Here is a 24,618-nt window from a genome sequence, read left to right on the forward strand (position 1 = left end):
TCTGGTCTCCGAGTCGGGAAATTACTTTTTTGATCTTTAGTCCAATACTCTGGCCTATCCCAAAAACAGTCATAAGCTAGATCGGTCCGAGTTTTGGACCAGTTTTTCCGATCTAACCCAAGTTATGTCCATACTTACTCGATCTAGTCTCCGGTTCATGACAATGCATCGCACGGGACTAATTTTACGGAGTAATCATGAGGGATGATTAACAAGGTCTTGATTAAGTGTTGCAACACTTATGAGGTGATGTATGTTGAACTATAGAAGCCCAGCCCATAAAACAAAGAAATTGGAAACCCTAGGGTTTTATACTTGAATAGCAGCATCTCATTCTGAAGAGTTGGTCGACATTGCAGAAGCAGACTGTAAAGAGGAGAGAGAAAGAAGAAGCTGAAGATGGCGCCGAAGCAGAGGAAACCTCGACTCACCCGAAACCCAGAATTGGTTAAGGGTGTCGGAAAATTCTCCCGATCCAAAATGTACCACAAACGTGGTCTTTGGGCTATCAAAGCCAAAAACGGCGGCGTTTTTCCACGCCATGATCCTAAACCTGCTGAAGCTAAGCCAGCTGAGAAGACCTCAAAGTTCTACCCTGCTGATGATTTGAAGAAGCCATTGATTAACAAACGCAAGCCTAAGCCTGCTAAACTCAGGTTGGTTATCTTCGATTTCGTCTTCTTTCTTTCATGGGATTAGGTTATTATGTTGAATTATTGAATTGGGGTTTTTTTGTTTTTGTTTTTCAGAGCTAGTATTACCCCTGGTACGGTTTTGATCATACTTGCTGGGAGATTTAAGGGGAAGAGAGTCGTCTTCTTGAAGCAGCTTCCTTCTGGATTGCTACTTGTCACTGGTTCGTTTCTCTGTTTAATTCTGACTCTTTATGTTGCTAAATTATTGATCTTGGTTGTTTGCTGGCTTGGTAGTGATCATTTTATGGTTTACATCTTGCATGTTTAGCTTAGTACTTAGATTGTTAACCCCTCTTGATCATTTGAAGTCTATTATAATCGTTATTTGGAGTTCTAATCTAATCAAAGCTAATAGGGTCATTTATATATTCATTTTAAAACCTTGATTTCTTTTTAGGCTGCTAATTATGAATTTGGGGTTAAGAAATTAAGGTGTATTGCTTGAGCCTTGAGCATGCTTTCAATAGTCAATTATCTTTCTGATGTAGTTGGTTTATTATGATATGTTCATTTAAGGGAAGCCATAAATTCCTATGTTATCTTTCCTCTGTTTTATTGAAACTTCCAAACATACAATTTTTACCAACAAAATTATTAATTGTTTCAGAAAATTTGTCAAAATGGACCTCTTGAAGTGGTGTTATTGTGACAAAGGACCTTTATTTTTTTTAAAAAGTAGCAAATTACTGAATTAGGACTTTAAACGATGAAGCAAGCGTGTGACTTGATTTTTGCCTCTGTTTTTGTCGCTTACTCGCTTCTTGTACCTAACTGCCATGCCCACCAGCCCATTATCATTTCACCACCATTCCACTACCAATCCTGCCACTTTCCAAGAACCATCACCATTTATTTCCCCTCTCAACATTCTCTATTCTAACTTCTTTCCTTCTACCATTAAAAGCACCCTAAATCTAATAAAATCAATTGAATTTTGATGAAAACCCTCTTTTCTATATTGAGCTACAAGAATAATGGAGTATTGTATGAATAAGATTACAATCAAAACCCAAAAACGATAACAAAGAGGAGTGGGTGTGAGTAATTTGCGTGGGTGGCAGTTGGGCAGTGTCAGGTTATTCATTTTGTTAGATTCCCTCTCAATGCTATTTTCCAAACGTCTTTTTGTATATTATTTATTAATTTGCAATGGAAGATGGTAAATATTAAAGTAGCTTTTGGAAATTAATCAAAGAGAACAAGTTATGTGTTCTACTATTTGTATAGAACATAATAGATGGTAAAAGAGGTTGTCAATGGTATGAAAGTCCAAATGTTGAAATATTTATATGATGTAACAGCTCTACTAAAATGCTTGTATTTTGTGTGATTTTCTAATTTTTTGTAGTGTTACAGGACCTTTCAAAATTAACGGTGTCCCCCTAAGGCGGGTGAACCAGGCTTATGTGATTGCCACCTCGACCAAGGTTGACATTTCTGAAGTTCAGTTGGAGAAGTTTGATGACAAGTACTTTGCTAAGAAGACTGAGAAGAAGAAGAAGAAGGGAGAGGGGGAGTTTTTTGAAGCAGATAAGAAGGTTTGGCATTCTGCCTCGTGCATCCTGTTGCTCTTGTTTGTTTTTGGAAGCTGATTATGTATTTTCTGACTCATCTTTGTTTTCTGTCCTAAAATGTAGGAGGATAATGTTCTTCCGCAAGAGAAGAAGGATGATCAAAAAACTGTTGATGCCTTGATTGTGAAGTCAGTTGAGGGAGTGCCTGACTTGAAAGCTTACTTGGCCGCAAGATTTTCACTGAAGGCAGGCATGAAGCCACATGAGTTGGTTTTCTAAGTGGGCAATTTTGGACTATTGATTTTGTTTTTTTAATCTGTGTTTTTGTATGCTTGCATATTGGCAGTACTTCCTGTATTCCTTAGTCCTAGTTTGCAGTAGACACATATATTTAGATTATGAAATATATCAAGGGATATCCTTTGGTCGACCCTTTTCATCTAGATGCCTTTTTCCTTGCAGTCCATGAATTTACAATGAAATGATCAAGAGTAAGGTAACATGAAATGTCTCTGTTTCTGATCTGTGGTACATGTCTGTTTTTGCTCTCCGTTCTTTTATTACGCGGTGGGAGGTGAATTGCGTGTTGGCAAACTATCTCTTTGGTTGTTTTTTGCAAGCATTTGATTAACATGAAATTAAGAATATTTGATTTGCAGGGCATTTTGGTGTGTGGTTGAGGAAATGTGGATGATTTATCTGGTTGGGTTTTGAATAATACTCTTTTGTAATTTCTCTCTACTCGAAAAAAACAATAATTCTGTCTAAGGTAAATGTACCTATGTTAAGAATTCTTATAAAAATGAAGTTTGTCTTTTAAGGGCCTCTTCTCATTGACTGAAAATTACCAAACTAATCTAAACACTCAAATGAGTCTATTCTGGTAAGGATACCTTCTTCATCTCAAACCTTATCTTACAAAAACTCCTGTTCCCCTTTCGAGTAATCAAAGGCTCCTCTTCCCCTTTCGAGTAATCAAAGGCTCCTATCATTAGTTATTGACTCTTCCTCGAGTACGGCAAATGCTAGGGCTAGAGGAATATATGTCTCGAAACCCTAACAAATTGATTATATAACTTGCATACAAGCACATTTGCTTCCATTTATTACTTTAGAGTAAGACCTATTTTTCTGAATTCAGGAATCATCAATGTATAAATAGCTGCTCAAATCTACTCAGTAGGTAGACTTTTACTCAACATGATTGATTCGGCATTCATGAAAGCACGGCAGTCAAATGGTTTTTAGATAAAGGATTCAGTTCAACCCTTAATAATTGTTAATATAGCATCTGGCAAACCAAATGAGATATTAATACAACTAATAACTCTATAAAAGTAAGCCTTCTATTGTCAGCTATCAGCTCAGCAAATGTCAACTACATAATGAATATATGATGCACCTCTTCAAGTACAATCATAAAAAGTTTGGATGAATAGCATGTCAACTCAGCCAAATTTATCAAGGAAACACCAACCTATACTACACTACATCAAAAACCGCCATAAACATAGCAGCGACTATTATTTAAAGAATATGAAACAATAATGAGATCATTATCCTAAAGCTTTGTACGATACAAAGCAATGATGCGGCTAATTAACCACAAGGTAAAAAAAAAAAATCTAGGAAAATCGAAGCCTGAGCAGAGTGACAGACATCTCCATGTTAGCAAGGCAGGAGGTTCTACACTGTCAGACAGGAACAACTCACGTTATGATCAACTTGCACCTTTTGGTTTGTTCTTCTGCTTTTTAGCATCCAGTGAACCCAAGCCTTTACCTAGACCGACCGGAGCCTCATTTGGTTGCTCACCTTGAACAATCTTCTCTGTAGGATCTTCAGGTCCAACTGCAGGTGAAATTCCCTTTCTTTGCTTGTTCACTTCTCCACCTTCCTTTGATTCAGGAACCATCCCTGAACTTCTAATATTCAGGAGTTGACTACCAGGTTGAACTGGGGTAACATGGGTACGAGGCAGCTGTCTCCTAGCATCAGCTTTCTTCCTGATTGAAGCTGCAGCACGAGCTGCTCTTTCATCAACTCCCCTTCCCCGAGGTACAGTCTCCCCAATCATAGCTGCATTTAAGGATTTGTTCATGGAAACAGATGAGCTACGAGATCCTCCAGCTGCAGCAGCTGCTTGTAGACCCTGTACCAAATTAGAAAAAGGCATAAAGTCACATGAATAACAGTAAGTAGGTTCACAGTGTACAGCACCAATCAGGGCTACACAGATGAAAGAAATTTCAAACTTCAAAACACAAACTAAAGACCCCTCCAAAAAAAAAAAAAACCTGGCATTTCTGAATGACAATTATCTTCATAGTGACAAAAAAAACAAGCACCCAACTACAATAGGAGGGTAGCAAGTTTTTATCTTGGATATTGCCCCACAACCATGTTCGACAAGAAAAACAAGCCACAATAAATGGCAAAGCAAAAGTTTTACATAGTTATTATTACTGAAAGATACAGTACGTTAGTACAAACGTGAAATGATGTAGAATGTTGCAAATAACACCAATAACAGAAAAAATTCCAGATCACTCAAAATACCTTCAAAATATCAACAGCTCTTCGAGCAGCAGTTGCATCAAGAGCTTGTCCCTTTTGTTTCTGCGCATTCATCTGTTGGAAAATAACAAGGAGCGGTAACAAACAAAAATAAAAATTATACAAGCACATGCTCAAGTACTAGAGATTAAAAAAAAAAAAACCTAATACACAATAAATGCATGTACCTGATCCTCACGCTTCTTAAATGTATTCATCCAGTTTTGTGAGTCACGCGTCCTTGAATCGTCTTCCCCAAGTTGCTTGACAAGTATTTCATACGTCTTCTTTTCATGCTGCCACGCCAAAAACCCCTTTTGTGAACTAAGAGAATCTAATCTATGGAAAACTTTCCAGTGCATAATAAAATCTCAAACTTTATTCAGTTGTTCTTTTGGACAAAATGCATACCTGGTGAGAAAGTTTATAGGCACCCATACAATTAAATGCAATAGCAAGAGCATGATAACACACAGCAGTTTGAATATGCTCTTCCCCTAGAAGCCTCTCATTCTTTTTCAGAGCTTCTTGCAGGTATCGAAGAGCCGTGTCCATCTTTCCAATATCTTGATACATCATTGCAACATTTATGAAAGTTGCAGCAACATCAGGATGATCAGGTCCAGAGGACAAGCTCAGTAGAAGTAATGCCCTCGACATATGACGTAAAGCAAGCTCAGTTTGGTTAAGTCCATGATAGAAAAGAGCCATGTTGCCATAACTGCAAATACCATGCAAGACAAGCATGAAAAAAACAAGTAATTTACAAGCCTATAGAACAGATGAAACATTTTAGAAATAGAATAAGCTACAGAAATGAGCACTATAAGGCAGAACAAATACCTGTGAGCAGTATCAGGATGATCCAAACCAAGGCAACGTTCATTTATAATTAGTTCTTTATGTTGCTGCATTATAGCTCCAGCCATGTCCCCAGCATGATAAAGAACCATTGCAAGGTACCTAGCAGGTAATAATTATAAAGGAGCGAGATCAAAATCGGTTGATATGAGTAACATTAAATTGAAATAGTAGTGTGGAGAGGGCATATCTTTTATATCTACAATTTCAAATGCATCAAGGACAAAACATATCAGTAAAGTAATTAATATACCTGCAACAGTTTGCAACCTCCCTATGCATTGGACCAGTCACCTACAAGCAAAAAGGTAAATAACTTAACTAAAATTTCATTGTACCCAGAAAGCTACAGAGTATTTAAGACAAAAATCATTCATATCACAGGGAAGTTCAAACCTGCTGCAGTATAGAAAATGCCTCTGAGAATGCTGTATATGCCTCACCAAGCATACCCTGCAGAGAGTAATGAAAAATGTCAAAAAAAAACACCATTTTTTTTTTCTTGCAACTCCCTACTAAAGGTGGGCCTCCATATATGAATATACCAAGAATTGTTGACATCAAAGCCAGAGAGAGAAAATCAACAAAGTGCAAAAAGCTGGAAAGGAAGTGGAAAAAAAAAAAAAAAAAGCACAAATGGTGCTCAACAACAGTTCTTATCTCTGTGAATCGTGATCAGAAAAAACAAAGGAAGAGATATCAGATAAAATATGTAGCAAGTGAGCATTAAACTATACATTAAAAATCCAAAATTTGTTTTGACAAAGCTCAGCCTAGCCCAAACACGATTAACTGCCATTCAACACATAATGAAAAACAAAGCATCACCATCTCATGCGCAAACAAATAAAGAAATAATACAGTAAATTCAGTCAATTTAACATATAACACAACTTCAATATTTAGCCTATGAGAGTGCTAAATATGGGAGGAGATTGGACATACTTCTGCCAGCTGGACCTTTCCAGTCTCAACAAGATCCTTGGCTTCTGAGCATACAGGAATTGAATGCTTCACAACTGGCTGGAGATTCAAGATGTCTGATGTTTGAAAAGGTCTTGCATCAGTAAGATCATATTTACGAGCTGCAAGACTTATTCCAACCTGTCAACAAAACCAAATTTTGAGATAAATGAAGGAAATAGTAAAGTTTCACATTCATGCAACCAAGCATACACCAAGTACTATCAAGGTGTTTAAGGGAAAAGACAGCAATAAAGTGAAAAGGAAGGCACAAAGGGCAAAGGAAATAAAAAAACAGCAAGAATGTAAAGAAACAAGAATATTTTGCAGAAACTAAGCAAGGAGAAGAACATGTCGAATACATTTTACTACATTTTACAAAGACAAACCAACAAAACACAATAGCATGTGTCTAGTGCCATACAAGATACATTACAATAATAAGACATATCTAGTGAGAAAACCTAATTAAAACTTCGTGTCCATCACTAAAAATCTTATCTCCGGAATCTCCCTATACCTCTTACAAATTAAGAGATAACGAATACAGCAAAAAGCACTATGGAAGCCACAAGTACAATTCAAGCCTGACAGCCCAAAAAAAAAAAGAGAGAGAAAAAAAGGACAAGAAAATTACTAATCCATAAAGCCACTATGTCTCCGGTATCCCCTTCAACCACTTTGGGGGGAGGGGGGGGGGGGATTACTATTGGGCACCTGAATTTGTACTTTGACATCTTTTAAGCATATCTGAAGGTTGACCAGCCTCTAAAATCTATAACCTTTTATGGATTAACATATAAGCGGGCAACATTACACAAATACATGTAAGTATAATTAGACGAGAAATGTTATGCACCAGACTAATCACCTCAAGCCACCAATTCGCTACACATGCCACAGTTTAGATAGATAGGGGGAAGATAGATAAATTTTCTTGATATATCAGTTGTCTTTGGATGTACTGAACACTTAACCGCACTCTAAATACGAAGTACAATTTTTCCCATCGGGTTCTTATTCTAATTATAACTAATGCTTAACTTGAATTACATAACAAAGTGCAATACTCTACTATAACTATTGCTATTTTTTTTTTTCCTTTTTGGATTGAACACAAGTTCCTGAATAATTACTTAGTTCCTATACAATACACAATAACAACATCTCAAGGTTAGGACCAAATATTATTTTGGCTGCGATCTCATATTAAGACAGATCTCACAAAAATCTCTCCAAATATATACGGTGAGTTTCCTGTGAAGACCATCTTAATACAAGAACCATGACAACCAAAGGGTACATAATCTCGGTTTCTCTATTTCTCACACTTAATAGTTCTATTAAGCAACAGAGCTTTACTTAGCACCATCTATAATGTCAGGTTCTATGTTACTTGGACTCGGATGAAGTGTCCAATTAGACACGGGTGTCCAAGTGTCGGACTCGCCCATTTTCTTGAAAAAAATTGTGTTTTTAGTTAAAAATGAAGTGTCCAAGTGTCGGCTTCGGTGTCCGACACGAGTCGTGTTGACACGGACACGTGAGGTAAATGAAAGAGTCCGAGTAACAAAGGTCAGGTTAATGCTAACAAATTCAGAATTATGACTATTCGGTGAAGTTATATAAGATTAAGAAAAGATGATGCAGGCAACTCCCACACCCACCCCTCTTTTAATTTGAATAAAAAATGATAATTACCTTATGACAGAGATTGCGAATAACAGACACTAACTTCACACGATTTCTTGCATCCTCTGGTAGATCAAACTACAAAATACAGCCTTAAATTAGTTGAGGAAAAAGCACAAAACTCCCCTCTCCCCAGTTTGGCAACAGCAATACAATTAAGTATATGAAAGTTTTTTACAAAATTCTTCCACCTGCATACCTGATATTTGATTTTCGAGAACTCCAAGATATCAGACCATAATCCCTCAGAACTTAAGCCCATGTATAAAGGTGAGCATTTCTTTACAAATGACTCGGTTCTTGATCTGTGCTTTCCCTTCGCAGACTTCTGATGTCCTCCCTGCTCCTTTAAAAACCAAAATTCAAATTTACATAAACATAAAAAAGAAAAGAATATATATATATATATATATATATATATATATATATATATATATATATATATATATATATATATATATAATGGCTGCTCAAAACACCTGCTGAAGTGACTGGTGAGTAGCACAAGTACCAAAAACCAATCATCAATGTAAGAAAGGGAAAAATTAGTAGTCATTGGAAATTACAAAAAATAAAAAAAATACATATATTATAACCAATCATCAATGTAAGAAAGGAAACGTTGGTGTGGAAAGAAGAAGGGGAAGGGAAGGTGCGGGGAAGAGAAGAGGGAAAGATTTAAAGATGCAACAACTTGTTACTTCGTAGTGAGCAATTTAAATGTTCATTAAATTTACAAGGGAATAGTAACATATAGTATTATAAATGTTTTTTTGTAAAAAAATTAATTGTCATATCACAATTCCCCTCTTTTTTTATTTCTTAAGAAACTTTTGTTTACCATATATCATTTCCACAGCCATTTAATAAACACTTCCACAAGTGGGACTGTGGGAGCATTTTCTGCATGCATAATCTAGTGAAAGACATTAGTAGTCCCCCCCCCCCCCCCTCCTCTCTCATTCAATACCTTTTTCTGAGATCGACGCAGCGAATTGCTGTTGCTGTTTTTTTCAGACACAACTTGAGAATTGCCGAAGAAACAGTTAAAAAAATGAGCTACTGAAGGCGCAAGTTCATGATCATCTGTATCTCTCACAATATCCTGTGACACAAAACAATACACTTCATTAAACAGACTAGAAAAACTGCAGGTTTAGCTTAGTTTTATTTTTGTGGCTAAAGATTAAACAAATCTAAATATGGGTAAATTAATAAGGGCAAACAGATCTTACATACAGATCAATATTCTGATTTGTATCAGGCCATACAAATGAGTAAACATGCATATCAATAATTTTACTGGTTTCAGTTGTAAATGAGTAGGTTAAAAAGGTCAAACAAATCTCTCGTCACATTTAAGGTAATGAAACTCTATGGAGAGAGAGAGAGCAGCGAAATGAACAGTCAACCTCTACTTCATTTCATTGAATAGCATTTTCCAATTTTATTATGACAGAAGATTAATTGGGGTTAGATTCTGAGCAAGGCAAAAATAAGTTGCGGCAGCATGAAAAGTAGGAAGAAAATCTATTGAATAGCAAACTAGCATTTGGACCAACCAGGGTCATTACATGGCTATTCATAAAATTAATCAGTCAACCTTCCTTTATTATTAAATTTTATCATTACATTGTGATTTATCACATTTTGATTTCTAAAGGAAATGTGATATATAATATATGACATGGATTAGTGGTAAGGCATATAGGCTTAGAACTTGAAGTTCCATGTGTAAATCTTATTTAAACTATAATTCTAATTTTTCAAATCCAAATAGATGGCATGCAATGAAACACGTTGAATGATGAAGTGGGCTTCCATTAGAACATTCTTTAACAAATAGAATGAGCAGAAAATGAGTCCGATGGAAATGCACAATTGGTGAATTCAAATGAAGTGTTGCCATATTGTTCTGGCAAGGGGGGTAATGATAGTGGTTGTTGGTGATACCAGTATAAAGCTGTGAAGAGAGTAATGAAAAGTGGGGAAAGGAATGTTTCCCACTACGTCAATCATTGTGATGGTTCCCACTTTCTTTCCCTCTTTGGATCCCCCTACACCAAATAGCCCACTCATTTATTGTAATATTTCCACATACTTCATCTCAAAATAATTGCATGATTTTTAGTTTTGCACTATGTATACACTAAATATTGCCATTCATTTTTACTAATTTATTGAAAATAAATGTAAAAGTGGTGCATTGGCAAGCATGCTGGTCAAAATGAAAAGAAAATAACTTGAAACCATGAAAGTATTATTGAGCAATCGCTACCTAACTTTGCAGCATACTAAGTGATTCAGTTCAATATCACACTAAAATGACAATTTGTGTAGGACATTAAAAATAGTATACTCCCTTTGTTTTTTGTGTGTGTGTGTGTGTGTTTTTTTTTTTTTGGAAGTGTTACACTTTGACAGGCACATAGTTTTAGGCATTTTAATTGACTTTAATATAAAAAGAAGCAAGTGGGGTAGAATATAGTGGAGTTAACATTGTGAGAAGGAAAGAAATAATAACAAAAAGGGCAGTGGTGGGTTTCAGTTGGGAACATGAGAGTAGAAAGATATATTATTAAAATAAAGTTCTTTGCCAAAAATGGAAGTGTAACACTAAAAAAAATGGCCGCATATGGTAGTTGTACCACTTACAAAAAACGAAGGGAATACATGTAATACAGACAAGTATCGTGTGAAAGTAACAGTAACATAGGAGAAATTCGATATATTAAATGAACCAGCACTAAGAAGAGATAAAATGATTTCACTATTGAAAAGAGCCACTTGATTATATATGACAGCAATAATCTCTACTAGTGTCACAGCAGTTTCATATACTCGGAACAGTATACAAATGTCCCAATTGGACTACCAAAGTCTGCCCTTATTTCAAAACAAGTAGTACAAATTTAACAGAATTTACCTTGAGCAAGTGTTTTGCAGCCCTTACTGCAATCTCATTAGTGCAAAGATCCCAAAGATGTGGCATATGTCTGGTCCCTTCAGCCACCTGATAAATCGATCAGATATGAGTAACTGGAAATCTCCATTGTTCCACTGTTTTACATCTAACACCCACCCCTCCATTGAGAGAAGCAGGCATATGTATCACCAGGTCAAGAAAAGCAACATACCTCTTACCTTTATAACAAATCAATCTGACCCCAACTCATAGTAATTACCAAAAAAAAAAAAAAAATTCATACAAAAACAGCATACCTTTCCAATATATCGAACATTGATTCCATGAGCATGAAGTGCTTCAGTCAATGTCTGACCATCCATAGGTGACACTTCAAGTGTGCAAAGATCTTGAATGAACTTTGGTAGCACAATATCAGTGAGATAACTGCTAGCTTGCCTCACATTATTTTCATCTGATGCTATCTCCTGAATCAAAACTCATCAATTTTATATATTAATTTAGGCATACAAATGAAAAACACAAAGGTCCAAAACAAGGAGCTAAAACACGCACTTGAGGAGATCCATCCAGCTTAAACTCCGTAAATACATTTGGATTGAAACATATTTGTTCACTTGCTTCAATTTCAGTAGCAGCAGAAACAACTTCTTCAGCATCATTACTTGTTTCTTTATTAATATCCTGCTAAAAACAATGCACAGGTAGTTTTGGTTTATGATATGCAATGGAAATTCTATAGAGTGTAAAGCTAACAAGAATATAACAATAGCTCTTGTTCAAGTAGCTACACTCAAATTAATGAAACACTACCTCCGTTCTTTTATGTGTTACTCACTTGCTATAAAGAATGTGAGTGGGTGTTAAGTAAAGTAAGAAAGAGAATGTAAATAGGGAGGGATAAGATGGAAAAGGTGTAACTATTGTGGGGTTGAAGGGTTAAGATGGAAAAGGGGTATGCCATGAATAGAATAAAGAAAAGTGAGTAGAATAATAAGAAAAGGGCCTAAAACGGAAAGTGGGTAGAACAAAAAAGAACGAAGGGAGTACAAAACCTTAAGTATCTTAAATTATCTAAATGAAGAATATATGGCTGAAGTGTAGCTGGTAGTTAACAGAAGCATTGACCAAGAAATAAGTCCCAGTAAACACTGAGATAGACAGATAGTTGTTCCTACCCCTCCGGATTTCAAGAAACAAAAGAAAAAAAGGGGAAAAAAAAATCTGAAGGGGTAAAAAGTGAAAAAGAAAAAAAAGGGGGGGGGGGGTGGGGGGGAAGGAAATCCTATCCATTAGACATTCCTGCCACTCTTCCGTGTAGAGCTGTCAAAAGCTGACCCGACCCAAATTACAGACCCGAACCTGATTATTAACCGACCCGTCTGAACCCGAAATATAGTACATGTCTACAGCTGTCACCAGTGGATTAAAAAAAGTCTATAAATACCCACATATCTACAGCTGCTACTGGCAAAAATAATTTGTGCAAGTAGGTAGACTGAAGCAGTGAAGCTCTCCTGAGAGAAAGGGAGGCTAAGAGGTTGAAGCAAAGAAAGGTGTGAGATACAAAAAGACATCAACATATAGAAATATGGGAAGCTTCTCTCCAGGTTATTATCTATTTCTACTTTTTCGTAGTCAATTTTTGGTTAGTAGGATACAATCAGGTTCTACTGTACTACAAAAGCATAGCATGTCATTCTACTGGACTTCTACAAGCCACTTAATACAGATCGCGAACTAAGGGCCTGTTCTCTTCCGTTGAAATTCAGTTCAGTTCAGTTCAGCTCAACTCTTAATTTCTGTCTAATGATATTGCTAATGATATAAAGCCAAATTTCATTCTTTTAAGCTCTTATTACAACGACAACAACAACAACAATAATAATAATCATCAATAAATAATAATAATAATCATCAATAAATAATAATAATAATAAAACAATAATAATAATAATAATAATAATAATAATAATAATAATAATCAATAAATAATAATAATAATAATCATCAATAATTAATAATAATTAATAATAATTAATAATAATAATAATAATAATATTAATAATATGTGCATTTGTATATACACATATGTATAGTAATAAATAATCAATAAATAATCAAAGATCACTAATCCGTAGTTAAAAATCACTAATTAATAAGTTCAGTTCAGTTCAGCTCGATTCAGTTCAGTTCAATTCAGCTGAGTTCAGTCAATCGGAACAGGCCCTAAATTAGTGCCACACAGTAATTTAAACTATTTATTGCTCCCTCTGTGATTAATTGCAACACATTCCTTTTTATCCGTTTCCAATTCAAAGACCAACTATTACATTACTATCTCTCTCTCTCCTTCCACTGTGATAACATGGATAAACAATGATTTTGCCTAATGACGGGCACAATAATTCACTTATTTGGGTATGTCAAAAATAATTAGAGCCACATGTAAAGAATATAAAGACAGTGGAAGAAGCAGACAACCAAATCATTGCATATTAATAAGTTAGAAGGTGCACATACTTGGCTGCTCAGATCTACAGAAACGTCACCAGATTGCAAATCCAACTTAGAATCATCTGACAATTCAGAAGCTAAGCAATCATTTTCCTCGGTTTTTGATTTACAAGTTGGTCTCTTTGCAGCTTCTGCCTATTAAAAAGATAAAGATAAACATTAGGAAAATTGTAGAATACACCAACCACTGCAATCTTGTTATGAAAAAATATGCTAAGACTCACTTGACAAAATGCTCTAATAAGTTCAGGCCTCAATATGCAGAAGCGAGAGCCTGCTCCAGTATAATTAGCATCACGAGGAGTAACCCTCATCAGATCCAGGAGGTAATGCCTAAAGTTAAAAAAGCAAAACCAGACAATAAATTATTAAATGAAGCATACAATCATGTACTTCCTCGCATAAATATTAATAATAAAAACATAAATTAAAAAGAAGAAGAGCAAAAGCAGGACAGCCTTCTCCAGCCTGTTAATTTTAATTGAAATAATGAAAACAAATCAACTTAGCAGCTATTCCTTTCAGGAACACAGAGTCTAGAGTACAAGGGACAGCGCTGCCCACACGCAAATTTGCCTCTCAGGAATGCTGGGCTGGGCCACCTTGAATGGTGTGCGCCACATGCAGGGAGCCTTGAACATACGTTTTTTTGGAAATCTAACCGAAAGACAAGCCAGATAGCCAGCGTCCACCCAACTAAAGGGACTCAGAAATTAATAAATTGCAAAACTAATCTTCAAAACACCACACCAAGCTATGGGCACTTTTGCCAGTAAGGGATCCTATCAAAAGGACAATAAAGCAAGTATGTTGTATTATATGTCACCATTTCATCTAAACATTCATCAGTTAGGCATACAGCCTATGACAGCTCAAAAACTGGATCTCAATAACAATACATTGCATTTTTAACAGACCAGTCAAAGGGCAGACAGAAATGCTTGAGCAGAGTTGATAATGTAGGTCAAAAGTATTAAAAAGCAGCAAGAGGAGTAAAAACCACGGAGATAACAAATAAGCAGAAATAAGATTATGTAGAAATAACAAACATTACCTGTCATCACTACCAACGATACCCTTGCATTCCACAGGTCCAGCTAGTTTATATGAATTTCCAGACTCGTCAAGGACTGTATGCTCCTTTAAATGAAGGCATTTTGCAGCTTCAAGCACCTACAAATGTAAACAATGGCTTAATATATTAGCAAAGACACGGAAAAAGACCTCAAAAATATTGAGGGTCAAAAATTATAAGAAAAGGAAGAGGAGAGGTTAAAAAAAATGCACTACATCAGAATTTTATAAAATTGTTTGTCTTGGGCATAGACCAAATGAATGGATTCGCAAATAAGATCTCTACAAAGATGTAAAGCATGAAAGTCAACTTCATGTGCTTCCTCAATCCTCACCTTCAGATGAAAATCCTCATTCCAGCATATCTTTTTACCGTTGTCTACAGAACCATATAAAAGAGAGTCTGACTTATCTCCTTGAAGGATGCCAGGCAAAACACTCTGCAAGATCAACAGTTAAACTATGAATATGGACAAAGAAGAAAATGATGCAACGCATTCAAAACTAAAAAGGCAAGATAAGGTCACACATCCTGTTTCTAATACAAAAATACCAACTATAACCAACCACGAGATATGCACTAACCAAAATGACATAATAGCAAATTCATATGAAATCTTAGGGAAAATGGTTTACAAGAATGCAGCCCAGGAGTTGCAAATTAGAACTGATCGAGAGATATAACAGCAGGATAATATTACTAAATATTGGCTAGCAGCCTAGCACAGATCTTAGGACTAGAATGATAAAACTAAAATGGATATATTTCACAACACCTGTGCAACCACTCTATGACCTCTATAGTCGATAATAGCCATAGCCAGATTATACAGCCCCGGTACATCAGCTTCCTGGTACGCCTTGGTGCCTTTCAAATCATTATTAGCAGATGCATATGTAGCTTGCTCACTATCAGCCAATTGAATTTCAGCAGATACATCAGTAGCAACATTTCCAGCACCATTCTTGTCATCTCTCTTCGACGCATTGGCTTCAACCCCGTTGCAAATATCAGCTGCACCATCAGATGATTTATTCAAAGTTTTCCCATTATGATCTTGTCGAATTGCAGTAATATTGGACTTCAAATCAGTATTTTGTATGTGGGCCCGCGGCAGCTGCTCAAGGTCCGCATCAACAGCAAAACTGAAGAATATATTGTTGTGCACATACCTAGTAGAAGAGTAAACATGAGATGATGATACTTAAACCAGTTTGGAAAGCACACATGCAAATTGTAATAAACATCCAACTAACATAGTTTGTCATGTCGGTAACATCAGGGAAGGCCCCCCCCCCCCCACCTTTCAACATAAGTAGTCAAATTCAGTGCAGCTGGCAATGACTAATGAGAAGTGGAAAACAAGTACCTGTTAACAGTTCAAAAGGCTTGGCAAATGGCCAAACAATTGAATTTAAAGCCTTAAATCGTCTAAAACCTGTAGGAACCACAATTTTAATATTTGAATTTTTGAAAAAAGCCAATATGGAATCTAGCATATTGGCCATTGACAAACATACCTAAGGACAGAACATTTGAATTAATTCATAGATTAAGTCAAGTATTGAGCAACAAGATATGGTTGGAACTTAATATTACAACAAAAAAAGCAAGAAAGACACAACAGAAATGCACAGTACAAAAGTTTTATCAATGCAACAATTTTTAAGTTACTAAGAGGCCGGGCCAAACAATTAATCCAAATAAATCAGAATTTTCAGAGCAAAGCGCTGACATCATTGCCAACACTCCCTTGCAACAATATACCAAGATATGTGCGAAAAAAGTGCAGAATTTAAAAAAATTTATCAGTACAACATCTGTTACATTATTACAGGCACACATATACAATTTAAGCATTCAGAGCAAAGCACAGACATCACTGTCAAAACTCGACCCCTCATCTTTAATTAGTTGGTCATCCCCAAACAGAACAAAGAAAGTTTGCATGAAGATGAAGAGCCAATATGTATTCTGTGAAAGACAAGAAAAAGAGGTAGAAACCAGTAATATCTATTGTTAATAACACTCACATATGAAAGCATTCAGGATCTGTCGGATTGATTGGAGGTATACATTTGTTGATGACTCCAATGGCACCATCTGTAGCCGCATCAACAAAGTCAGAAGTAACTTTATATAGAGCTCTGTCACGTAGAATCCTGAAATGAAATTGCACAATGGATAATAGTTGAAAAATGGAACAATATTTATACAGGCTAACATGAAAAATAATCTAAGTAAACATAAAATTCAGTGCATATATAGCAAGTTAGCAGCAATAAAAAGGTGACACACCTTTCCTGGGGAGTCGAATGAGGGAATTCTCGACATGACTGCAACTCTTCGTTCCAATCTCTTTGCATGCCAATTAGCTCACTTCCATACGTCAGTGTAAGTGCATTTTCAGCCCTGGCTGCATCACGTTTGTGCTCTGCAGAAAGCAATTTGGAAAAAAGTTATTTCAATAGCACAAGAGTAACAAAGAGATTTCAGTACACAAGGGAAAGATGCAATTCTCACAGATGTCAATAAATATACATGAGGGCATCTGCATATATTGGGAAGCCATACAGACACAAAGCAACATAAAAATACATGTCCATCAAAAATCAAAAAATACAAAATTAAACAGATTAGACTGCTAATAAATAACACATCCATGTATCCCATCTAATCAAGCTTTTAATTCTCCTATACGGGTTCATAGAAACACTGAGAGCTATCTAAAAATGACCCGGATCAAAGAAAAACTCAATCAATACCGAAGTAACCTAAACAACAATTCGATTCACAGCGACAGTGATTTTAAATGGCTCAACCTTAAAGTGACCCAAACCAACTTTATCAAATCCAAACCCACATATTAGATTAGACATCTGTAGATACACACGGCCTACTAGCCCATGCAAGTGGCATACTAGTCGTTAGCACCCCATTAGTCGCCTGGTCAAGGCTCCCAATCACATTGCTATGCTAAGTGTGCTACAAAAAGGCTAAATAAGAGAAGAAGTATGCAAAAGGTTTTCAAAGAATGCTTAGATTACTGTGGAAGAGAGTACAAAGGTTTTAGTTGTGTTGGCTAGCTGTACAAATGAACCATGGTGCCTATTCATAGGCATCCATCCTACATACATAGCCTATTTAGAAAGTTACAAGCCTCCTCAGAAGATTTCACAAACTCACCTCGTAGAGCTTTCTAAGGCACTACACTACTTATGTACACACATAGAATCCCTAGATACATTTAACTGTGTACAAGAAGACCCTTTGAGTAATCTAGAATCATCTATGCTAGAACACTCCACACAAGAACCCTTTAGTGCCTTACAAAGCATGGAAGCATTAACCTTCATGTTGTCTCCAAACTCGTATTTCAGGTCCACTCTCAGAACTCCGACAATACCATGATGTTCTTTGTTTATAAAATGTTCAAATTTATATTTTTCAGTAAATTAATCTTTGTTTACATATAAAATGCAGTTATTCATTAAATCTTGAACCTTTATATTTCAACAAGTTCTCATCTCAAAAATACCTAATAAATCTATGTTTACATATAAAATGCAGTTATCCATTAAATCTTGATGTTTTTCCAAGGAAAATGAATTTTTGTTGCTTCCCCTTAAACAAATACTACCTCCGTTTCAATTCATTTGCAATATTTACCATAAATGGATAAAACAAGTTATTTGCAACAAATTTTTACTTTCCTTTTTACCAGTCATTTCTTTCAATCTCTCTCCTCATAAAAAGCAACTTTATTTTTCTATCTTTATTTACCACTAACAAATAAAGTACCTAAATATTGGTGAATATCACATCGTTGCAAACAAAATGAAATAGCGGTAGTAAATATTAAATTTATTCATGCTGATAGCAATAAACATAGAGATCATATACAGTTTATGGCAAATACCACACAAAATAAATGAAGAGGTACTAATCATCGATTGGTAATTTAGAAAGATTAAAATTACAGCAAGAAGACCAACATTAACATAAACCACCACAAAGCATAGAGTGAAGAAAATAAAGGCGCATTTCCTATCACATTAACTCGAGAATGATTTCTTCAAAAAAAAAGGAAAAAAAAAAAAGAAAAAGCCACAAGAATGACATTCCAGGCACAAGGTCATACCAGCAATAAATGATAATATAGTAACAGAGTTGAGGGAAACAATATCAAGTAATACGAGGAATTTATTACCGGGTAAAGGATATGAACCAAGCCATGAATTTGGAGGCAACAAGGATTGAACATTTTCAAACGGATGTGCAGTGGCTTTCTGCTCCAAAACTTCGCGAAAGGCTTCACGGCACCCAAAAGAACACATTAAGAATGAGAGAAAAGCCATCTTGGAGTTACACTCATTAGAATCAACAGATTACTAAACATATGATAGCAAATTCTACCTTTCTTAAACTTTGAGCTAATTCTTTGCAAGAGGCCAATAAGAGTAGTTGCTTCCAGAGAAGCTTTGGATGGTCTAGGGTCTAAAGTGTTCCCGGCACTTGAATTGACATAAAACGTTCTTGTCGTTCCCGTGATGCAAAACTTGCCGCCTTCCAATGTTGTCACGTCCAAATAAAGTAAATCTCCAACGAGCCTAATATCATCAAATGTAACATGGAAACAAAATGACAACGCCAATTAGGTCAAAGAGGTAGACTACTACAGAGGTTCTATTTAAAACTGTTCATAGAGCAACAATAACCCATAGTGCAAGAAAATAAAGCTTCACCTTCTGTGACTTGGAGGAGGGTTAAAAGATGAGAACACTATACTTTCAACACATTTGATCTCTTTGGAACAAGTAGAGAACAATTTATTCAAAGAACCAGTAACATCCTCCATAAATCCAAAACTATCAAGTTCTCGAACTTCTGCTTTAACTGAATCTGCAAGCATACACAAAAATTAGCTCAAATTAATGGAGCTAGTTAATGATACATTACAATATACTATATATTTTCTGCTACAGGACCCAAAAAAGTAAGACAAAAAAAAACAAAAAATAGGTTTAAAAGTCAAACCTTGTGCACCCTCAGAAGCACTAAGTGATGTCTCATGCTGTAGAGCAAGGGAGGTTGAAAGTGATGCATGAAGGTTTGAGAGAGAAAGCAATTCCCTTGTGCGGTGAATATGGGCCCTCACTGATCTGTCATCATAGTAAGCTGCAAAAAGATTGCATGTAAGAATCTGGAAACAAAAAAAAATTCAATGCTACAATGAAGCACAAGCATAGGAAGCTACTACCAAATTTCTGAACATTTATAGCATAAACAGCCTTATTTTTAACCCAAATCAACTATATCAAATAGATGAAGAATACAGGAGATCAGAGGAAAGGCTATACTCGAGCAAAAGTAGCCATTACACATTGATCATTTCCAGTCAATTTCTAATAAAATAGCAGCTAAAAGCCCTTGATAGACCACGAGAAAATAAACTAATTTAATATATTCGTATATCCCAAAACAAATCTAAAAGAATATCCATTCAGTACGGAAAGGTTATTCCACATATATTGCACCAGCTCAAAATGGGAGAAGACATCACGTTAATATTTGAAATGGGGTCACAATGACAAACGCCTCACAAAATAAACAACCCAAACTCAAATTTTGTAGCATATCATCATTCACCAGTATTAATTTTGCATGATGTAAATGCCGCCAAATGCCGTCATCATACGAAGTAGCTTCACGCCTTCACCTTTTTAACAAAATTCCAAATCAAAAGATAAAACACCCAATGATTCAACCAACCATATGACGGAAACTCAGTAGTTCAGAAAAAAGGGGTAACAGTACCCGAGTGAGCAGCTACAATGTGTCAGAAACTCAGAACCAATTGATGCTTTAAACTTTGTTGGGCCGATAAATTGAATGAAAATATTGCTTAATTTGGATTTTCAGTTCCCCTAGAAATTACGTTAATCCTAAGTAAATGTGAAATGGGTTATGAAGGTGATGAGTTACCAGCCAACAACGAAGATAGTAGGCAAAAATTTAGAGTCCATGGTCTTATACTCTTATACGGTTATACCCATATATAGAGTTCCAAGAAAAAATATTTAAGAATTCAGCAAGATAACAGAAAAGGTATATTTTGAAGAAAAAAATGGATAAGATACATGCACCATTTTCCCAGGAAATATTACAATTCACACACGCAAATATAACTGACGATAAATAAAGAAAACAGCATGTAGGAATAGCATTAATTCCTTAAATAGGGAATAAGATAGCACATTTATAAGCAATAAAAGCATATCACTAAGATTATGAGATTTTTCGGGCCCAATAAAATTAATTACTTGTCAAGTTTCCTCATATTCCAAATTTTAAGAAACGGAGAAAACTACCTGCAACCATTTCTAAAGAACAATCACCGGTGGTGATGTCAGCAACTTCAGAAATTTCATTGTAGTCTTCTAGTTGATGAACTGCACTATCTTTAGCATGCAATAACAAATCATAACATGTAAAATAACATGTTTCAGGTGCATCGAGAAGAAATTGCCTCACGTCCATCACAGAATCACCAGGGTTGAGCTGCAAGTCCATCAATAAATAAAAAATAAAATAAAATCAAACACTCTTACTAACCATACATTTCAACAAACAGGAATGGATATGTAAATATGTTTATGGGGATAACAAAAGTTAGAAAATGGATGAGCATACAGGTACATGATATAGCCACATGTGAAAATACACAAGCACTTATGTGTTTGTTCACCAAAATTTGAGAGCATAACAAACCTGCAACTCCAGCTTCTCACCACCAAGGGTCTTGACAGAAACGGGATAAAGATGAAGTTCACCTGCACCACATAAATGATTGATGAAAAGTAGTTGAAGGTAGCTAGAATATTTTCTGAAGAACCAAAATCCATCACAGCATAACAGGGCATATATTTGCATAACAGATACATATGAGTATTGCAAAAGTGGAAAAAATATTTACTAAAAGCACTCATGTTTATTCCATTTGTTGTTCGATTGTTCAATTATAATCCAGGTAAGGTCCATCTAACAAAATGATACAATAACAATATTATAATTGCCCTTAAAACATTTATAGGGGCCCAAATTTGTATTTAACAAATAACCTCCAAATAGCCGGAGCAACCCTGCCTAAGACAACCTTTGATTAGTTCTTTTACAATTTGCAAACACCATCTAAATTATTAAAACAAAGTGGGGGTTAATGTGAGAATATTAAACCCTAAATGCTCTTCTCTCGGCATGTCACATCAGCAATCACGTCTTACCACATTAAAGACAACCAAGTTCAACACACTTTTGGTAACATACTAATCACGCAACAAAAAGGGGAATTATCTTCAATCAATGTCAATCAAACCACTAGATATTTCGAGAATATTCAATAGAAAAGAAAAAGAGAATCTAAATTTTTTTTTCCTTCATTGACTGATACATCCCGTGCATTCAGTTCCATTCTAGTAACAATTTCAACATTAAATGTCAACTCCAAAATACAATGTGGATCATGCTAATGCATCATTACCTTGCTTGGGTGGGTTTGACTCGTTTGAGGATTCTGTCTCCGTAACTGCAGATGGAGTGCTAGTTGACTCCTCGCTTGTAACAATTCCATTAGCTTCACAAACAGCGGTGTCAATGGCATTTACAGAAGCATCCAATGACACAGGAGGCTGGGAAGAATTATCAGGGGCATGTGATGCCTCCAACGACACAGGAGGCTGGGAAGAATTAGCAGGGGCATGTGATGCCTTCCGGTTCCTCGCTTTATTCGACTTGCCAGCCATAAGTTACCAGTACACTGGACAGTGTTTCCGATAAGAAAACACGATCAAAGCATCAAAATCACAAGAATTAAAGAGTTATATAAACACAACAACAACAACAACAACAACAACAACAACAACAACAACAAAAAAAAAAAAAAACTGCAACACATTAACAACCTAATTTGACTCAATCATCAAATTAAATTTTTCTCATTTATAAAAATGAATTGCAAAATTCTATCATCATTTTAATCATTCAGTAATCAAATTGAAACGAATCGAATTGAATCAACGATAAACACTAGATGGTGAAATTGAAATTCGATGATTAAAAAAAAAAAATCTTACCTCAGAAGCCGCTTAGTGAAGCCGCTTCAATGGAGAATTCAGACAATACGATTAACGAACAAAATGTAGACGCTGCAAAATGTATACATAAAAGATTAAATTTTTCAATTTGAATTCGAGAGAGTTAACAATGAAAGAATAGACGATGATTATATATACCTAATAAAAATGATTTGAGTATAATTCTGGAATGCGCTCAAACCCTATTCTTCAATTTGATCCTCAATTCCACAATTTTAGGTGCAGAAATGAGGATGGAAGAAGACGGCTTGTGTACTCAGAGAGTCAGAATACCTAAGAGGTAAGGCTTCCAAATCAACATATAGGGTTTAGGGTTTTGGTAAAACTACGGGTTTTTTTTTCCTTTGTCAGTCTATAAGATTGGATTTTGTTTATTTAAAATACCGGCTACGGAGTGCGGAATATTTCTTTCATTCAATAATAGTTGAAATAGTCAAACTTGACACACTTGTTAAATCACAAATTTCATTTTAAATTTACTCCGTTTTTAATTTTTTAAAAAAAGAAATAATTTTAAAATGTATATTATGAAACTTTATATTCTAAACATTTTTTTAAAAAAACAATTGGTAAGAAAAAACAAAACATTTGTAAACCCTCACTAGGGGAATTCCTAATACATCGGAAGAAGGAATGGGAAATAAAGAAGAATGATCACAAGGAACAAGATCCATACTATCACTAACTAAATGATCAGCAGTTGCTAACCAGCCCGCTACTTGATTTGTCTCTTGAAAGATATGACGAATGCTCCGGTTATCGAAATTGTCAATAAGAGAACAAATGTCTTTAACAATATGATCAATTTGCCATGGTGTTGACCAGATGCCTTTAACGGAGTTAATTACTAAAAAATTATCACCTTCAATTATAATATTTTTTATCCCATGCTCAAGAGCTATAATTAAGAATGCCTTTATGGAGAGCCATAACCTATGTTATAAAAACCTAGGTGGTGCCGAGGTTGAAGCGCGAGCTCCTAAAATTGTCTCACTGCTATATCTCTGATGAGCATCCCTACTGTTGTTGAGTACTAAACCATCAAAATTGAGTTTGTAGAAATTTGTTGGTGGCGCATCCCAAGTAACCATGGTAGTGTTTGTTGGAGAATGAGAAGGGGGAGTATATGAGTATCTCTGAATATCTTAGGAGATCCCGAGGAAAAAAAGGTATAAGTGAGAATTTTGCAGAGCCACTCATTGAACATATTAGTTGTATGATAACATCATCTGCTTTTAATACGAAGTACATAGTATATTAGTATGAATAGCTAGAAATTCAAAGCATGTCAAATATTCTAGAATAAAGGGAGTATACCAGTACTCCACAGTATTTTTGAACAACTATTGAGGGATTTCTTAATAGCAATTGTATACTAGGGTTGGCTTACGTACTTGTAAAAGATGTTGGTGCAATATATAAGAAACCCTAAATTTCAATAAGAGTTAAAAGTTAGAGACTTGGGAATTATTGTTGTTATTACCCTCTCAATACCTTGCGCATAGAGAAATTAGGGATACCTCAACACTCCAAACAACAAAATCGATCCTAAAAGTGAGTATAACTTTGACGCTACGGTGGCGAAAGAGAAACATGAACATCAATGATGACTTCCATTAATTTTTTTTTTTTAAAAAAAATAAATGCTAAGATATTGCTATTAACC

At 35.4% G+C, this 24,618-nt stretch overlaps 2 protein-coding genes across 4 annotated transcripts; one reads left to right on the plus strand and one right to left on the minus strand.

Annotated features, from left to right (window-relative positions):
* Positions 1-320: 320 nt before the first annotated feature.
* LOC145642163 (large ribosomal subunit protein eL6-like) lies at positions 321-2,652 on the plus strand. Its single transcript, XM_081693258.1, has 4 exons — positions 321-656; positions 750-856; positions 2,052-2,233; positions 2,333-2,652. The coding sequence occupies exons 1-4, from the start codon at positions 400-402 to the stop codon at positions 2,486-2,488; spliced, it is 702 nt and encodes a 233-aa protein (XP_081549384.1). The 5' UTR covers positions 321-399; the 3' UTR covers positions 2,489-2,652.
* Positions 2,653-3,533: 881 nt separating this feature from the next.
* Positions 3,534-23,284, minus strand: LOC145642164 (clustered mitochondria protein-like). Of its 3 annotated transcripts, none has more exons than XM_081693260.1 (30): positions 23,091-23,284; positions 22,932-23,003; positions 22,340-22,615; positions 21,571-21,632; positions 21,171-21,360; positions 19,837-19,977; positions 19,545-19,701; positions 19,216-19,409; positions 19,010-19,111; positions 17,098-17,233; positions 16,833-16,961; positions 15,575-15,971; positions 15,134-15,238; positions 14,779-14,897; positions 13,949-14,057; positions 13,731-13,859; positions 11,763-11,891; positions 11,504-11,674; positions 11,208-11,294; positions 9,252-9,386; positions 8,481-8,627; positions 8,291-8,359; positions 6,572-6,730; positions 6,023-6,079; positions 5,880-5,920; positions 5,609-5,728; positions 5,177-5,486; positions 4,954-5,061; positions 4,769-4,840; positions 3,534-4,361 (listed from the first exon to the last, which is right to left on the minus strand). In XM_081693260.1, exons 3-30 carry the CDS (start codon positions 22,599-22,601, stop codon positions 3,930-3,932), a joined length of 4,269 nt encoding a protein of 1,422 aa, XP_081549386.1. In that variant the 5' UTR covers positions 22,602-22,615; positions 22,932-23,003; positions 23,091-23,284; the 3' UTR covers positions 3,534-3,929. The 3 variants fall into 3 exon arrangements, with proteins under 3 accessions (XP_081549386.1, XP_081549387.1, XP_081549385.1); XM_081693261.1 differs by having other exon boundaries at positions 8,481-8,621; positions 11,763-11,894; XM_081693259.1 differs by having other exon boundaries at positions 11,763-11,894.
* Positions 23,285-24,618: the final 1,334 nt, after the last annotated feature.

This window comes from Chenopodium album, chromosome 8 (assembly GCF_948465745.1).
Source record: "Chenopodium album chromosome 8, dcCheAlbu1.1, whole genome shotgun sequence".
NCBI classification, from domain to species: Eukaryota; Viridiplantae; Streptophyta; class Magnoliopsida; order Caryophyllales; family Amaranthaceae; genus Chenopodium; species Chenopodium album.

What these genes read in the sequence shown, in the direction of transcription:
- LOC145642163 (XM_081693258.1), top strand. Translation starts at nt 400, where the DNA reads ATGGCGCCGAAGCAGAGGAAACCTCGACTCACCCGAAACCCAGAATTG. An exon ending in CCTAAGCCTGCTAAACTCAG is followed by an intron (nt 657 to 749) that starts GTTGGTTATCTT and finishes TTTGTTTTTCAG; the next exon opens with AGCTAGTATTACCCCTGGTA. An exon ending in TTTTTGAAGCAGATAAGAAG is followed by an intron (nt 2,234 to 2,332) that starts GTTTGGCATTCT and finishes CCTAAAATGTAG; the next exon opens with GAGGATAATGTTCTTCCGCA.
- LOC145642164 (XM_081693259.1), bottom strand. Translation starts at nt 22,601, where the DNA reads ATGGCTGGCAAGTCGAATAAAGCGAGGAACCGGAAGGCATCACATGCC. An exon ending in GTCAAACCCACCCAAGCAAG is followed by an intron (nt 21,633 to 22,339) that starts GTAATGATGCAT and finishes TATGTGGTGCAG; the next exon opens with GTGAACTTCATCTTTATCCC. An exon ending in TTAAGAAGCGTGAGGATCAG is followed by an intron (nt 4,841 to 4,953) that starts GTACATGCATTT and finishes ATTTTCCAACAG; the next exon opens with ATGAATGCGCAGAAACAAAA.